Source organism: Heterocephalus glaber, unplaced genomic scaffold (assembly GCF_053883595.1).
Source record: "Heterocephalus glaber isolate CG9 unplaced genomic scaffold, H.glaber_assembly_v1.0 deba00000937, whole genome shotgun sequence".
In the NCBI taxonomy this organism is placed as follows: domain Eukaryota; kingdom Metazoa; phylum Chordata; class Mammalia; order Rodentia; family Bathyergidae; genus Heterocephalus; species Heterocephalus glaber.
The window spans coordinates 3414885-3431111 of record NW_028258173.1 but is presented as its reverse complement, the minus strand read 5'-3'; the positions used below and the strand labels follow the sequence as shown (position 1 = coordinate 3431111).

Here is a 16227-nt window from a genome sequence, read left to right as displayed (position 1 = left end):
AGCACAGCCCTGTCCGACAGCACAGGCTCAATCCCATGCAGGAAAATTAATCTGCCGGCATTTGAGCTGTGGCCCTCTGGTGAGTGTAATCGCTCTGAAATAGATTATCCGACGTGGTGAAAAATGAGAAGGCCAGTGGGTGAGATCTGGCTCCCTGGCCCAGCCCAGCTCTAAAGCTCTTTGCGTGTCTTCTGTCCACCCTCCTGCACCCCAGGAGTGGGGGCCTGAAGCGTGCATTTACCTTGAAGTAGCACAGCTGCTGCCCTGGCCAACGTGCCTCCCTGCCAGTCTACCCTCAGGCGACCACCCCAGTGGTGGGGTTTCCCAGCCTGACCCTGCTGCCTTCCAGGTGCATCCTGCCCAGGAGACGTTCTGTACCCAGCTGCCACTTGGCAGAGGCGTCCGTCTGTCTAGCCAGTCTGGACAGGAGGGTTGGGACTCTCAAGTCTTGCCGACAGAGTCTTCCTCCTCCTCTTCCTCAGTGCCCCCTGGTGGGCATCAGCTGCCTGTCCTAGACCAGGCCACACACCTGGTCTTGTGCCCTCCACCCTCGGCGCCCAGAGCTGCCAAATCAGAAAGCTGTCCTGGCTTGAAGAAAGAAATCTTTATTAATAACCTTAATAATAATAATACTGTTAATTTGAGTGGTCACACCTTGGAAGCATACAGAATGGTAACAAAGGAAGCCTGGGGCTCGGCTGCAGTCCTGGGGGTGGGGGCCCGGGGCGAGGGGGATCTGAGCTGCTGCGAGAAAAGGGTCCAAAACAGCAGAGGGCACAGGGCCCTGCAGAGGACGGAGCCTGAGGCAGGCGTGGGGCTATGTACAACAGGAATAGAAAAGGATTCGTTTCCAGAGCGTCAGTAGCTGATGCTGATAGAAAGTGAGGTGTATTTTTTATTTTTGAAGTTTCATGAGACAGTGGAGCCATGTTGGGGGCCCACGTTTTTGTAATTTTTTGCTGCCTCCCTACTCCAGCTATCCGTGCCCCTCCAGGAGCTCTTGCGTGCCACCTGCCACCTCCTCCCTCCTCTGCCCGCCTGCCTGCCCGGGCCTGTGCTGCTCTTGCGACTCCCACCACTTCCACACCTGCCCAGGGAGCAGGGCCAGGCTGCAGCCTTGCCACCCCTTGCTCTGCTTGCAGGTCTGTGCTGGCTGGCACTGCCCAGGCCCATAGTGCCACTGTGACTCCCCCCTTGGAAGTGCAGTCGAGCTGGCCATCCCTTGTCCCTCTCTGCTCCCCATCAGGGAAGGTGTGCTGCAGGCCAGGTCCCAGCAGGTAGCATGAGGTCAGCCTCCTCCAGGAAGGGAGAGATGGCCACTGAGTGCAAGTCCTCTGCTTCAGGGCCCCTGCCCATGTTCACAGCACTTGGAGTGGCTCCTGGCCAGCCGGGCCTCCTGTGCTGTGCTCTGCAGCTGGAGCCCTCTCCCTTGTGGGGAGCAGGCATAGGCACCCCTACTTCTGGAGCCATGTCAGCCCTTTGCATTGGAGTCGGACCCCAGGGCAGCTGCTTGGACAGACAGCCAAGGGCACAGGGGTACTGCAGAGCCCAAGGCAGCTGGTGCCCTTCCCGCCCCCAGCCCCCCAGCACAGCCGGCCTGCTCGTCGCTCCTCCCCAGGCCAGGCCTGCTCCACCTCTGAGCCCCACTTTGTGGGGTGCAGGGCCCTGAAAGGAAGACTGGATAGAGAATGGAGCCCCTGCTGGCCACACATCCAGGCCCCTTCCCTCCAGCTCTCCCACTGAGTGGCCGGCCGGGCAGGGCTGCTCTCCAGGCGCCCGGCGGCCGTGCTCCCTCGGTGCGGGTGTGCGCCAGACGCGGACTCGGACTTGGTTGGATGCCTCTTGGTTGGGTTGGTTTTTTTGGTGCTTGGATCTTAACATCTTTTTTTGTTTTGTTTTTTGTTTTGTGATTTTTTTTGTTTTTTTGTTTTTTGCCCTTCATGGTCCAAGAAGGAAACGGTGGAAGGTTTCACTACAACAGAAACAGAAAGGCAGGACTTGCAGTTTCTCTGGAGCAGCCTGTGGCACGGGCTGGGCCCATGCTTCAAGTCTCAGCACCCCTCACCCTGCCCTCAGCTTTGGGGACCCACTCTCCCCTGCAAGCTGACCCTAAAGCAAACATGCCTCCCGGGCCGGCCGGCCGGCAACAGTGAAGGTGGGTGTGCTGCAGGGGCCTGGATGGGGCTGCAGGCTCCAGAACCAATGAGAATCTGGCTGGCAGGAGCCGCCTGTGGCTCTGATGGGGCAAGGGAGGCCAGGCCTGGCTAGCCCAATGGGACGGGGCAGGAGGTGTGGCCTGATAGGGAGGCTCAGTGGGAGGAGAGGGAGCAGGACACCCCTCCGTGTCCTTGCCCCTGCGGGGCCCACACCTCTTGTCGGCCTTGTGGTTCAGAGACCTGTGTGCCCCAGGGCTGGTACTGCCCCGGCCCTTGTCCGATTCGATGGACTCTGCCCAGCTCCCTGGGCCCTAGGCCTGACCACGTCCCATCCTGCATCTCCTCCAGGGCTCTATGTGGGCGCTGCGGGTGGCCGTGTCCCCAGGCACACAGTCCAAGTCAGGCTGCCCAGGACTCCTGGGAGGACGCCCCCTTCTGAAATGGAGCCTGACAGCGAGGCGTGCTGGTACCTGGGGAAGGGCGCAGCCCCACCCCAGCACCGAGGTGCCACCTATGGACTGCGGGCCTAGGCTCTGCCTTGGGTGCAGGGAGGACCTTTGCACTGGGCAGGGTGGGGTGGCCTTGGGCATTCCTCTGGCACTTTCTTTCCTCACGTGCACGTCTCGAAACAGCACTAAGTAGGCCCCAGGACTGGTGTGACTGTGACGGTCTGCACACTGAGCGATGTGCCTGGGACTACTTTGGCAGGAAACGTCATTGATAAAGTTTAATTAGAAATGTTAGCTTCAGCTGAAGGGGGGTGGAGACAGCTACTCCCGTGATTAGCAGACAGGTGGACAGGAGCCCCACTCGGGCTGGGGAAACCCACTGGGCAGGGGGCCTGAGCCCCTTACCCCCTACCCCCTGCCTTACTGAACACTAGGGAACCAGGCCACACCGGGGAGGCCCAGCCAGTGCTCCTAGAGTTCTGTGCAGCTGGGGCCACCAGGAGACAAGGGTGTCATCCTCCTAGGTTGCCAACGCTAGCCTGGGGGAGGGCTGCTTGTCCTCCCCAGTCTGGCCCCCACTCTGTGCATACCGTACCTGAAACGGCTCGGGGAGTACAACATCAACAAAGGCAAGATAGGAAACCACAGTTCAGACATACAGTACAGGAAAAACCAGGCTCAGAGACACACACACCGTCGTGGGCGGGGCGGGGCAGGGAGACCAGCTGGCTGCAAGTAAAACTCTATGGACTTTAGAGTCGCAGAGGGTCAGCAGAGCATTTCGCTGACCAGGAGGGTGCACTGTCCTCCTGGCGGCTGTGCCTGGTGTTGGGGCTGTGGGGTTTGGTTTGGAATAGGCAGTAGTGTGAATGCTGTTAGGGGCGGGTCTCTTGCTAGTAGGGGGTGAAGCGACTGTACCCTCCTCGGCAGAGGCTAGCCTGCAACATCAAAGATGAAAAACAGCCAATCAGTACCATCTTTTGGTAGGGAGGAAAAAGCCAAAAGAAAAAAAAATAAGGAAAAACAAAAAGAGAAATAGCTAAATCCCATTTTCTTTCCCCCTTATAGTTTCCTTGGGAAGAGTGGACATCGGATTGTTATGGCAACAGGGAGCCAGGGGCCTTGTTCCTCTATGGTTGTGGTCTCAGCCAGGAGGGTGCTCCAGGGTCTTCTGAGTAGCCTCTGGGCCACTTCTCTGGGCGAGCCCGTCGTGTCCCCATTTGTTCTCGGGTGCCCAGAGGTCCTAGCATAAGCCCGCTTCCTCATGCCCTGCAGGAGGCCCTGTGTGGGCCACTGGAGCCGGCTCTACCCTGAAGGGCGCACTTGCTGGGCACGGCCCTGGAGGGCTCTCTCTGGGGGCACCTGGGGCTGGCCCATCTCGGGGCTTCCTGGGATCGGGTCTGTGTCCTGCCCTTGCTCACCCCAGGGTGGCCCCCTCTGCCCCAGGACAGGGGCCTCCCACCCACCCACCAGTTCTGCCAGAAAAGGGAAAAAATGGCAATGCCAGAGAAGAAAAGTTGGGAGAAAAATAGAAAAAGGAAAACCTGAGCGAGAGCCCTTGTGGATTAATGAAAGCTTTTAGCTAGAAGCTGCACTAAGGGCCAAGCTGTTGAGGGGCCTCCGTGGCTGCCCACACCTCTCCTAGGCTGCTTGGGATGTCCGAGGCTTGCTCAAAATCCGAAAAGACAAGACACAAATTGGGAGGGAACAATCAAGACCAAGACAGGTGGAAAAAACAAGTCCACATTGCCTCTGAACTCCTCCCTCCTGACCCCGCAGTGTTTTCATCTTTGATGCTGGGTGCCAAGCTAGCTAAAAACAGACATTAACACTTCTGGAGTGGGGTGGGCACAAGAGGATCTGGGGTGCAGAGTGGGTGGGGCTGTATGTGTCGACAGCTGGCCAAACACACACACACACACACACACACAGATACACACCCCACTGAGGCCACTGGGGAGCCCCGGAACCCTGGAGGAGTCTGGAAGGGGGGCTGGGTGAGAAGCAGTGGGTGCCCCCCCATGTGAGAAATGGCCAGTGAGGGGTTGGCTTCTACACCCCACGGAGGGGAGGCGAGGCTGGCACCATGGCCCTTGGACAAAGGGGTCTTATCAGGGCTTGGGTGAAGGGGCTCAGGAAAACAGGTGCCACTGGGGTGCTTCCCCGAGGACCAGATCTTAAAGGGGGGCCATCTACCTGGTCAGGCCTACCTCCCTTCAATGACAGAGGGCGCAAAGGGGAGAGTCCTCACCCCCCAACTCGAGCCCCAGCCCCAGGCTTCGGTCCTTCAAGAGTCACCAAAAGAGGCGCTAGCTGGCTGGAGGTCTTGGCCTCTCCTAAGGGCCCGGCCCACCCACCCATGGTGATGCACTCCCCCAGCATCGCTGGCACCCAGGGCCCCAGCCTCCTTACCATGGTTCCAATGCTATAGGTCGCTGCAGGGCCGATGGTGTGATGGTAGGGATCAGCGGCTGCGTAGACTCTGCCGTAACTAGGTGAAGAGCAGGGCAGGCACAGGGTGTGGGGGGCGCAGGTGACGAGGGGCTAAGGCCTCTTGCCTCCTTCCAGGCCCCCTCTCCTATGGTCCCAGCCACAAAGCCCCTCCCTCTCCCATGAGGCCTTCCTCACGGTCCGGTCCGTGCTTCCTTCCTGTCCGGAAGGAAGTTCCTAGGCCCCCAGGGCCTCTTTCCTTGCATGCAGTGTGTGCAGACCCTGACCATCAGCCGCACACCCTACTCAGTGCTATGCGGAAGGAAAGGAGCCCTCAGTGAGCTGGTCTGGAGGGAAATCAGCCTCCGTGGCCAGAAAGACGAGAGACAAAAGTTGAGAGAGACCCAAGAAGTAGGGACCAGGAATGTCACCACCAAGCAGGCGGCATGGCGTCCCCAGATGACCTGCCTCTCAATTAATTTGTGTAGTGACACATCAGCTTCTTAGAGGACAGGGCTGGGCCCTGGAGCTTGTGAGGCATGCATACCTGGTGAGGCTGGGCAAGAGGCCGAAAGAAGGATACAGACCCACTGCTGCTGGGATGGCAAGGGATCCCCAGGCCAGATGGGTATGTGGACAAGAGGCACAGCCACCTGGGTGAAGTGCCACTGCAGGGCCCAAGCAGGAACTCTGTAGCACCAGGCCAAGCATCCCAGGAGAAGGTGCTAGGCTCAGCCACCCCATCGGGGCACACTTGAGGTTCCTGACCCCTAACCACAGCAAGCCATCCAGGGCGTTTTTTTTCCTGGGCCTGCTCAGAGTTGGAGGAGATGGCACACAATATCCACCCTGGTGTCCCATCCCACAGGAGCTTCTGATTGCCCCTCTCACATAGGGCCTGGACAGCTGGGGCATCAGGCCCTAGGGATGGGGCACAGCGATGTTCTCTGCTACCTGAAAACTGGGGGCTCCCCTGGCCTCCCCCGCCTTGTAAGCAGGAAGTGTCTGAAGTCAGGGGTTCACTGGCCACATCTGAAATTGCTTTCCCATCCAGACCCTGCACCACTAGGCAGAGGTACCAGCAGGCCCTGATTAGGGGGTAAGGCTTCCTGTCCGTCTGGACCCAGCCCTCAGGGGACCCTGGGCTATCTTCTCCCAGAACAGCTCGCTGCCCCCAGCTCACCTGTCACTGTAGGCTGCTGCCGCTGCCGCTGCTGCCGCCGCTGCCGGCTGAGTGTATCTGTAGGCTGCATAGCCTCCCTGCAGGGCACGTAGGAGGAAGAGATGGCAAATGGACTTAGTGGGGCTCACCCAGGGGCCTGGGGCAGACACAGACTCTGCAGGGCTGGGCTCTTGGGCAGGGCTGTGACCTGCCCGACCCCTGCCTTCCTGCTTGAAGTTTAGATGGTACCTGACCTGGGCACCTGGCTTCTGGTCTGCGGGAGGTCTGAAAACTGTCAAGCAGCATGGCTTGAGACCAGGCAGGGCCATTCGTTCGTTCATTTCATTCATTCATCCATCCATTCTCACACCCATTTGTGCATTCAGCACACACTAATGGGTATCAATTATACCTCTGGGTGTTTGCTGGCCCTTGGCAAAAAGTAGGTTCCCACAGACCTACCAATGGCCTAGCAATTCTTAGGCAGGATTCTGACAGGCACGGGGAGCCCCTGTGTGACTGGATGCGACCCTGGATTCCGGACCCAGGAAGGGCCCAGGAAAGCACTGACTCAGATGAGCGAGTGACCAATTACAGGAGACTGCCCAGGACCAGGGTACAGTTGGGCACCCTGGGTGGGGTTGTCATGGAGGGCTCTGGGCCAGAGAGGAAGCAGCAGGTGCAGCCCCACAGGACCCCATCCAGGCCCCCTGTGGCCCTGCCTCCTGGTCTCTCTCTTGTGCTGGACACGAGTGTCCCCAGGGGCTCACTCAATGACCCCAGTGTGGTTAGGGGTTGGGGAGAGCCCCCGCTGCCTCCATTATACAGCGCCTTGAAAGATGGACAACCGGCCTTCGGCTGGAGATCCACTAGCAACTCCCACCATGAGCAAGAGAAACTGGACTGGGCTAGGCTGGGGTCCCCAGGGTGCCATTCTCTGCAGTCTGGGACCCTCCCCCTGGTCCCAGGGATGGGAGGGAGGCTGTGGGAGGCGACACACAGAAGGACTGCCCCCCCGCCCCCGGGCGCACTTACATAAATCTCAGCACCATAAAATCCGTCCTGATACACGACCCTGGAAGCAAACGGACAAGAGAGTGGTGGGAAGGCTGGAGAGGCGGGGTAGGCCGGCTCCGGAGTCTGCTGAGGAGGGAGGGGGCACGGTGCCAGCCCCGCCCACGGGACTGGCATTTTAACAAGCGTTTGCTCCAGTGCCCTGTTTGGTATAACAATAGAGTAACACCCTTGCTGGGCGGCTCCTTTCTCTCAAGACCCAGGGGGCCCGCGGGCCCAGTCCTGCTCGCCCTCCCCCACCCTCCCGCAGGCAACTGCCCACCCCCCAGCTCAGCGGTGGGGAGCATAGGACCCCGGGGGAAAGGCCCAGGAAGGGCTCCGAGAAGCCCTCGCTGGACCCAAGGGTCAGTGATGCCCTGCTAAGACACCCGGACCAGGTGCTGGACGGGCCCTTGGCAGTGGGGTGGGGGTGGTGAGGATGCAGCAGGCGGCAGCGACCCCGCCCTCCGCCCAGGGCCTCCCGCGCCCCGCCCCTGGCCCGCCCTGCAGCTCCCCGGCCAGGTACTCACGCTCCGTAAGTCGGGATGGGCGGCGGAGGCGGCGCAGCCCGAAACGTGTTGTACACGGCCCGGCCCCGGCCCCGGAGGTGCGCGCCCCGGTAGGCGACGGCGGTGCCGGTGGTGGGGTAGGGGAAGCCGGTCACTGCAGGAACGGAGCGGGAGAAAGAGTGGGAGAGGGAAGGCGGCGAGGGCAGGAGGGAGCCCGGGCTGCCCGCCCTCGCCGCAGTCCCGCCTCCCTCCCGTGGCCGAGCCCACCTGTCTCTGCTTTACCTGCATAGAATTCAGGCCCGTAGACCGCGCCTACCACGGGGTTTAGCTTCCAGCCTAGAACAGAAACAGGCCAGTCACGACCCACCCAAGCCCTCCCCCACCTCACCTACTCCCGGGACTCACTGGGTTCCCAGGGCGGGGCCTCCGCCCTGCCCTGTGGCCCCTTCCGAGCTGCAGCCACCAGGGACTGGAACGGCTGGGGCCATTTCACTGTCGGCCTGCCCCAGGTTCTTCTTGGAGTCTGTCCTCCAAGGTCTGCTCCCGGGCAGCCCCACCCCAAGACAGCAGTCCTGAAGCCTGAGGCGTAAGGGGAAGTGGAAAGCTGTCTACAGACTGCAGGGGTCTCAGCTGGGATGAGGGATTGTATCTTGGGGGCCTCTCCACCCCGCTTTGGCTCCCAGGGGCTCCCTCTCCCTAGTGTGGGAGGCTCTCACTGCTGTCTAGCCTCTCTACTCACCCCTAGGTAGGGCTGCTGGGACAGGAGGAGAGGGAGAACGGCCACAGACAGGGACGAAAATGATGACCATTAATAGCTCCGGAGCACCAAGCCTTTGAGGTGTCTGCCTCCAACAGGTAGACATCACACTCTCTCCATTTTACAGATAGTGAAGTGCTGGCTTGGGGGGGTGCAGGGCCTTGGGCCATGGAGGTGAGGAGGGGCGTGGGGAGGGCTGGGCCACATTTGAACCTGCGGCCTCAAGCGTCCCTTCCTGGGTCCCAGCTGGAATCTACATGTTGCTTCTCTCTTCCTGTAGGTGGGCCAGTCTTCTCCCCTGGGGATCCAGGAGCAAAGATCTGACTCCAGCTAGAGGCCCAAGGGGGTGGAAGCCAGGTGGCTCTGAGTGGGCTCCAGCCAGGCATTCAGACAGGGTAGGCAGGAGGGCTTCCTTCCCCAGGCCATCCCAGTGGCTCTTTTGGGTCCATGCAGGATCAATGGGCCCTGGAGGTTGAATGTCTGCATCAGAAGCCCTGGAAGCCTCACCTCTTACTCTGGCTTCCTGGGGGCCCCTACCTATCAGTTCTAGCTCCACCCATGTTTGCTAGCCCCATGTCTGGAATCTCACAGATCAGAGGCAACCTGAGACCCACCTGGAGGCTGCTTCGTTTCTACCTTAAGTAGGAACACCTGGAACCTGGTGGGTTGCTTTTCTACAGCAGGCAGTTCCACCAGGACTGGTGAATTTGAGCACTCAGGGTTAAAGTGCCACAGGGCACTCTCGACCAGCCACAGAGAACCCAGCGACATTCCTCTGCAGACTTCGGTCCTTGGCAGGGCGGGTGATGGCATTTAAGCGAGACTGCCCTTGCAGCACAGATGGGAAGAGATTTCTGCCTTTGTCTGGCCAGTGGACCACACCTCTCAGTGCTCCAGTCCTGCCCAGGAAGCAGTGGGAGGTGGGGGGTTTAGCAGTACTGGAGACTGAACCCAGAGCATCTCACTTACTCTAGCACTGAGCTACACCCCTAGTCTTTTTTTTTTTTTTTTACCTATTTAGAGCAGGGTCTCACTAAATGACCTACACTGGGCATGAACTTGCGGCCATCCTGCCTCAGCCTCCTGAATAGCGGTGATTACAGGCTTGTACCACCATGCCTGGCAGCACAGGGATCTTGAGTGCAGAGTGGGCAGAGGCTCCAGTGGTGTCATAGCCCCCTTGATCACCCTAACCCTGTGGATATGTCTACCGCTCTCTGCAGAGAGTTAAACCAACTGAGTCCTTTCCTTGTGGGTGGTGGGATGCAGTGACTGCAGGTAGCAGCCCCTCTCGGTAGTATATGCAGCTGTTGCCTGGAAGGGTTAAACTAAGGGGCCTTGGGGACAAACGTTCCAGTGGATGTCCACGTTTCTGCCCTGGTGCTGCCCCAGTCTAGGCTTTAGACAACTATTTGATGTGGCTTTGGAAAGCCCAGGGCGCAGTGCCAGGCACGCACCTTGGCCCAGTCACATGGCTATCCAGATCATGTCCGTCCACACCAAGCTACAGGAGCATGTGTTTGAGGGCCCATGCTGGACCACGTTCAAGTTCTCTGGCTGCCGGAAGATCCGTATCTCAAAGAAGTGGGGTTTTACCACGTTTAATGTATATCAATTTGAGGACATGATAGCTGAGAAGCAGCTCTTTCCAGGTGGCTGTGGGGTCAGCTACATCCTTAGTCATGGTCCCTTGGACAAATGGCAAGACTTCCATTCATAAGGACTTCCCATCATGCCCCCCTATAAATCCTACTTCCCTTTCTTGTCCATCTAAAACCAATGTGTACTGCTTTTATTTCCTGCGCCAGAAGCCAGATCACAGGAATTACAGCTAGGGTGCATTCTGTACTCTAGCAAAGTTGGGGGACCCCCCCCCCCAGTTCTTAAAAATAGAGATTTGGGTCCTCACAACAGCAGGGTGGGAGGCACGCTATTCAACTCTAAACTGGGCCTGGTCAGAGCCCTGTCCCACCTAGGGCCTGAGCCTCGAGATCAGGTCATGCTGCAGATCTGCCCATGTCCTGCCACAGGCCTCCTGCGTGGCCGGTCATGTGACTCCAGGAGAGGGTGAGCGTGACATGGTGAATTCTATCCCCACGTGAGGAGAGCTTGCCTGTGGGAGACCTGTGCTGTCTACACCACACTGCCTGGGGCTACTAGGGAAGCTGCCCCTAGTAGGTGGTAGGAACTAGAAAAAGCCTTGATGTGTCACCAGCTATACTCAAAGAGAACCCCCTTCTGGTGGAGTAAGATGCTTTGTGGCCACCAGTGGCCCTTTCGAGCCTCCCTAGCCTCAGCATCAGCAGACTAATCTTCAAGAAAAACCCAGCACCCTACCACAGCTGGGTGCTTAGAGGACCACAGTTTAACCATGTCACTGCCCAGCAGGACTCAACCTGAGCACCTCACCCATTTAAAAAGCTTCCAACACCCAAAGGACATGGTTGCTTTTGTCAACATCAAAATATGGAGCACCTGCATCCCAGGCCCTAGGCTGGACCCAGAGATGTTATTAACAGCCTGGGACGGTGAGTGTGGGTCACTATCCTTGTCTTTCATTTGAAGAGACTGGAGCTTGGAGAGGCCTAGAAGCTTGTCCAAGGCCCTCCAGTTCCCCTCCTGGCCCCTCCTGAGCATGAGCAGGAGGCATGTCTGACCACAGGATCCTGCAAGCACGAATCCCTGGGATCACGAAGGAGTCACCTAGGAAGTCACCATGGCTCTGCTGCACCGGAAGTCTGTATACACGGCCTCTGAGTGCTGTGTGTGCTTGGGAGGCCCCAGGGGCCTCTGATGGGAGACACCAGCTGTGAGGGTTAGGCAGCTTTGCCGCCTGCGCTGACCACCCCCTTCTGGACAGAAGCATGCCGACTGGGACACCAGCAGGGTGCGGGGAACCTCACATCCAGGAGGGCAGCAGCAGCCTCCTACCCGGCCCTGAGGCTCTGGGTGTTCTGGGCCTCTTACCATTGGTGTAGGGGTTGCCGGTCTTCTTGTTGGTCATGACGCGGGCCGTGGCATTGTTAACCTGTCCAGAGAGGGGGAGACAGAGGTGAGGGGTCCTGCCCAGCCTGCTCCTGCTTCCCTCTGGCTTCTGGGGAGGGGGCTGGGGGCTGGGAGGAGGCCCTCGGGGGGACCTAAGCCGCCATGCAGCCCGGCCCAGGGCCTCTGGCTCAGACACACTGGCTTGTGCTCTTCCCAGAGCAGTTCCAACAAACCCAGCCCCAGCCCCAGCCCCTTGGGCACCCAAGACCTGTGGAGAAGCTTGCTGTGGGCTACCAGCCTGGCCCCGGAGATGTCCTCTCCTCCAGCAGCTGCCAAGACCTCCTAGGTGTGTGCCCAAGAGGGCCACTCCCCCGCCCCCCCGGAAGCACCCCTTTTCTGGTGGGGATCCTCTACTCATCTACAGAGCTGGAAGCTTCCTGATGAGGCCTGTGCATCCTGGGGGAAAAGTGGGTGGGCGTTCTAGTGGGCAGTGCCAGGGGGCTGGGTCCCACACCACACCTGTAAGTCCCAGTCAGACTGCCCAAGGGAACACAGAAAACGACTGGCCTGTGTGGAAGGGAGTCGGGAACAGAGCAGGTGGAACCTGCACAACGCTTCTGGCCTCCGCCCCCGGAGTCCACCGGGCACTGGGACAGGCCAGGGCCTTTAGCTTCAGAGCCCTCCGACCATGTGCCCTAAGGGTCCCCCTGGCTGTGGGCCCTGCTGCCCCTTAGCCCTGCTGTTGGGGGAACCAGCTCTGGGTGCCAGAGCCACAGCACCAGAGTCACAGCATGAGGCAGGAGGGGCCCAGGAGGCCCAGGCTCCTCTGTCTGCTGCCCTTCTGGCCACCGGGTGCTGCCTCTGCTTCCACCCAGGCTGGAGTAGAACAGAAGGGGACGAGGGGGGCATCGCTAGGCAGAGGGGAGGGCCAGGGAGCTACTGCTCCGGGGAGAAAGGGATTCACAGCTCCTGGCTGGGGTGGGGCGGACGGGCCCTAGTCCTTGATGCTGCCAAGCCTTGAGCACAGTTTTGGGGGCTCTGGGTGTCTGGTTGGGGGCAGGGCTCTTCCAGGAGGAGGAAGAAGCAGGGAGAGCGGAGGGACCCCTGGGTGAGCTTGAGCCTAGATCAAGCAGCGGGAAGCAGTGGGCTCCCAGGAGAGCCAGACACGTGGCGGGAGGGCAGAGCCTGGCCTCGAGGTGGCCCTTCCTCCCCCATGGAGGACCCTGGCGGGGCGCTCTGCGGGGCAGACAGCGCTCGGCTGGAGGGGGCCCGGGGAGGAGGACGGGGCAGGTGTTGGCCACGGCCTCCCTGCCGCCGCCGCACACTTATCTGAGCACCTCAATTTTCCGTCCCTCTACGATCGTGCCATTCAGCTTCTCCCGGGCTCGGTCAGCATCTGAGCTAGTTTCAAAAGTTACAAACCCAAAACCCTGCGAGCAGAGGAGGACAGACATGGAGAGAAGACAGGATGAGAAAAAGGGGCAAAAGGAGGAGTGGGGGGCAGGGCCATGGGGAGAGGGAAGGAGAGAGAGAGGGAGAGAGAGAAGGGGCTGAGTCAGGGGGATCCAGGGAGAGGCTCGGGCAGCCCAGAGGTCATCTGGTGCCACCGGCAGGATGCACAGGGGTGTGGGCCCCAGGGTGGGCAGCTGCTGGCCTCCTGAGCCCAACCTGAGCTGACAGCTGGCACCTCTGAGGGACAGGCCAAAGCTGCAGAGATGCTAACCTGCCCAGGGGCTGAGGCTGGGCTTCAGGATGTCCAGGGGCCATGGCGCCACCCGCCTGTGCCCTAGGAGCCCAGGGAGCTGGGGTCTCCCTCTCCTGGGGGGAGCAGGGTTCGCTGGGCACCCTCCAGGCCTGCTCACCCTGCAGCCCCTCCCCAAAGCCTGCAGGCGAGGTCCAAGGGCAGCTGAGGGCCTGGGGGTGAGTGGACAGGCAGGAGTCCCAGGCCCAGGGCGGGGCTCTGGAGTGCAGGCAAGAGGTCCTGGCAGCTCAGAGAGAAGAAGCAGCATGGCAGCAACAACACAGACAGCTGGGGCAGGGTAGGAGAGCGGGGAGTACAAGCACCCGTGTTGCTCAGGGGTCCTCGGGCACGAAGCTCTCCAGGAAGGAAACGCACATGTCACACGTTAGCCTGGCAGGACCTACAGCCGGAAACGGTGGCAGCCTCTGCACGGCACCCACCTTGGAGCCCCGCTCGTTAAAAATGATCTCCACGTCTAAAATCTTTCCAAATTGCTGCAAAGACAGAGACAGAGAGGAGGGTGGGAGACAGGAAAGGGTGCGTAAGAAGGCGGTCAGGCTGTCCCCTGCGGCGGTCTTGATGCCCAGGTGTGGGGATGAGAGCCCTGGGGTCCCCTACTCCTGCCTCCAGCACCTGCCCATGGACCCCTGGGGCGTCCTCCTTAGGGAGTGCATCTTGCCTGGACCCTGGCCACATCAGCCGGCAGACCGGGGATGGGGTGTGGAGCTGTCCAACCAGGGCTGTCCTCCCCCAGCCTCCAATCTAGGCAAGGTGGGGACGCCCTGCCACCCCACGTTCACATTAAGGGTTACAGGTCTACAGAGAGGCCCTTCTACAAGGGATGGGGAGGGGCAGGCAGAGGCATAGCTGGGACCAGGAAATGGGGACCTTCAGGCTTCCCTTCCGTGGGAGGAACAGAGCGATCCAGCCAGGGCGAGGTAGGTGGGGAGGGGAAGAGCAGAGGGATGAGGATGAGGGAGGGGCCGTGGGCCTTGCACCCGTGTCCTGTGTCCCGTGTGCCAGGTGGGGCCAGGTCGTGGGTGGGGTACAGGCGGCAGTGTCCAGAGCCCAGGCTCCGGCCTGTCCAGGATGCACAAGACAGTCTGGTTACCCCTTCCTGCCTCAAGGGCAGTGTGAGGCTGTGACTCCTTGAGGCAGGTTCCTGAAAACCACCCGTGGGGTCCTTAGGGGGCTGATCTGAAGCTCCTGCGCCAGCCGCCCCTGGAGTCAGGGGAAGGGAGGCTCGAGGCCTAGGGAGCTGGCAGCAACAAATGCCAATCTGCCAGGTTCTGGAAAGGGGGACCCACCGTCCCCATTCTATGAGCCCAGGTCCCGACGTAGCCTGGGGCCAGTGAGTAGGCGCACCACACGTCTGCCGTCCTAAGGGGAGGGGCTCAGAGAGGTCTGGCAGCACCTGAGCCCCCATAGGGCCAAGGGGGGATACAGCCTTTCCCCTGAGGACCAACAGGCCAGCCCTGTGGTGAGTCCAAGCTCCAAACCCAAGGGCCCGGGCCCCCGGACAGGGAGTGCACTTCTGGGCTCACCTAGGGATGGGTGCTGGGACTGTCCTCTTGGGCTGATGCAGCCTGTTTCCCTGACAAGTCCCTGCTGTGTGGGATGAGCCTGAGGGGCTGGCTGGGGCTCAGAGCTGCCCCACTGTGTAGGGAGCCGGGGATGGGTACAAGAGACACAGGCCAGGTGGCACCGTCCTTTGTGGTTGCACTGCACCCAGCCTGTTTCTCCACCTCAGCCCCAGTGCCACAGGACAGAACTGGGGGCAGCCCTGCACGTTCTCACGGGGCCTGCAACTGCTGGAACCCAGGGTGCAAACCCCAGATTCAGGAAGGGAACCCTCACTGTGCATTTGCAGGTCACCTCACCTGGGGACCAGGAGGGCTCAGGCCCGGGCGGGGGATGAGTGGTCCCCAGGCACACAGAAGGCTATGTTCCCAGGAGGCTGGGCTGTCCCTCCAGGGTCCTCTGCTGGGGTCAGGAGCCAGAAAGCAGGAAGCAGAGACTGATAACCCAGCGGACTCCAGGAAGCTCCCGAGGACAGGGGACACAGGTGTGGGGGTTTCTGGCCAGGGAATGGGCTGCCACAACAGGCCTCCCGCCCTGCCCCACAGGGTGCCCAGGCGGGAGGGAGCCACAGGTGCGGGGAGGGTTGGACCAGCCCGAGCACACTCACCCCGAACATTTGCCGTAGGTCGGGGTCCCTGAACCGGAAGGGGATGTTGGAGACGTGCAGCCGCTTGGGCTGCTGCTTCTCTGTGGGGTCGGAGGGGTGGAGTGGCTGGCTGTCCGTCTGCGCCGCCTCATCTGTCTGCTGTGGGGAGAGGACAGGCTGTGGAGGCCACCTCCAGATGGCCAGGGCCCGCCCATCCCCTTGACCACAGGCCTCTCTGCACATGAATGGGGGCAGACGACGCCCACAAGGTTTGCAATCCAACCTCCGAGGCGCCAGCTCCAAGCTTTGCCCAGGTGGTACCAGTGAGGCCATCCCCCACTGCCACCCCAGTGCTGACTCCGGGCCGGCCTGCTCTGCGCTGATGTCAGGACCAGATAGACTTCGGGATGGGCCTCTTGGGCACACATATCTGTCCCGGCCCGCGGGTAAGTCAACGGAGACCCTAGAGGGGCAGTGAGAATGACAAGGGACAAGAGACACGAGAGATGGAGACAAGACAGGTTTCTGATCTAGTCTCGTTTATTGCGGAAGCTGCTACAGCATATGTACCGTAAGGCTAGAGGGGAGGAGCAAGGGGAGGGTACTGGGGCTACTTCCTTGTTGCCGGGTAGACTTGCTGCAGGCCCAGACATGCCCGTAAAAGGCACTCAAGAGTTCTAGCAGGGGGTGGGCAAGGCCCCCCACACATATCCACAGGATGTCCACCCCTCACGGCCATCCACAGCACAGGCTCCTTATTCTAATCCTGCTGCCACTGCCACTCCAGGCTTGGGGCGGCCAAGGTCAGTCGTGTAAAG

The 16227-nt window shown here is 60.5% G+C and overlaps 1 protein-coding gene and 1 non-coding gene across 25 annotated transcripts in view; one reads left to right on the top strand and one right to left on the bottom strand.

The window, feature by feature from the left end:
• Window positions 1-585: 585 nt before the first annotated feature.
• Rbfox3 (RNA binding fox-1 homolog 3) overlaps window positions 586-16227 on the bottom strand; it is a 393013-nt gene continuing 377371 nt past the window's right edge. For 8 of the 24 annotated variants that reach the window (XM_087208368.1, XM_087208373.1, XM_087208370.1 and 5 more), the window contains 10 exons: window positions 15431-15568; window positions 13683-13736; window positions 12839-12931; window positions 11484-11544; window positions 8042-8095; window positions 7781-7913; window positions 7233-7272; window positions 6219-6295; window positions 5018-5096; window positions 586-1972 (listed from right to left, as the gene is read on the bottom strand). In XM_087208368.1, coding sequence (XP_087064494.1) covers window positions 1970-1972; window positions 5018-5096; window positions 6219-6295; window positions 7233-7272; window positions 7781-7913; window positions 8042-8095; window positions 11484-11544; window positions 12839-12931; window positions 13683-13736; window positions 15431-15568 — 732 coding nt within the window. In that variant the 3' untranslated portion in view covers window positions 586-1969. Of the gene's footprint in view, window positions 3544-5017; window positions 5097-6218; window positions 6296-7232; window positions 7414-7780; window positions 7914-8041; window positions 8096-11483; window positions 11545-12838; window positions 12932-13682; window positions 13737-15430; window positions 15569-16227 lie in introns of all 24 variants that reach the window. The other 16 variants (XM_021241212.2, XM_021241214.2, XM_087208360.1 and 13 more) reach the window with 6 other exon arrangements.
• On the top strand, window positions 9734-9866 carry LOC147828735 (small nucleolar RNA SNORA70). Its single transcript, XR_015450304.1, has one exon. It is a non-coding gene; the product is annotated as a small nucleolar RNA SNORA70 (small nucleolar RNA).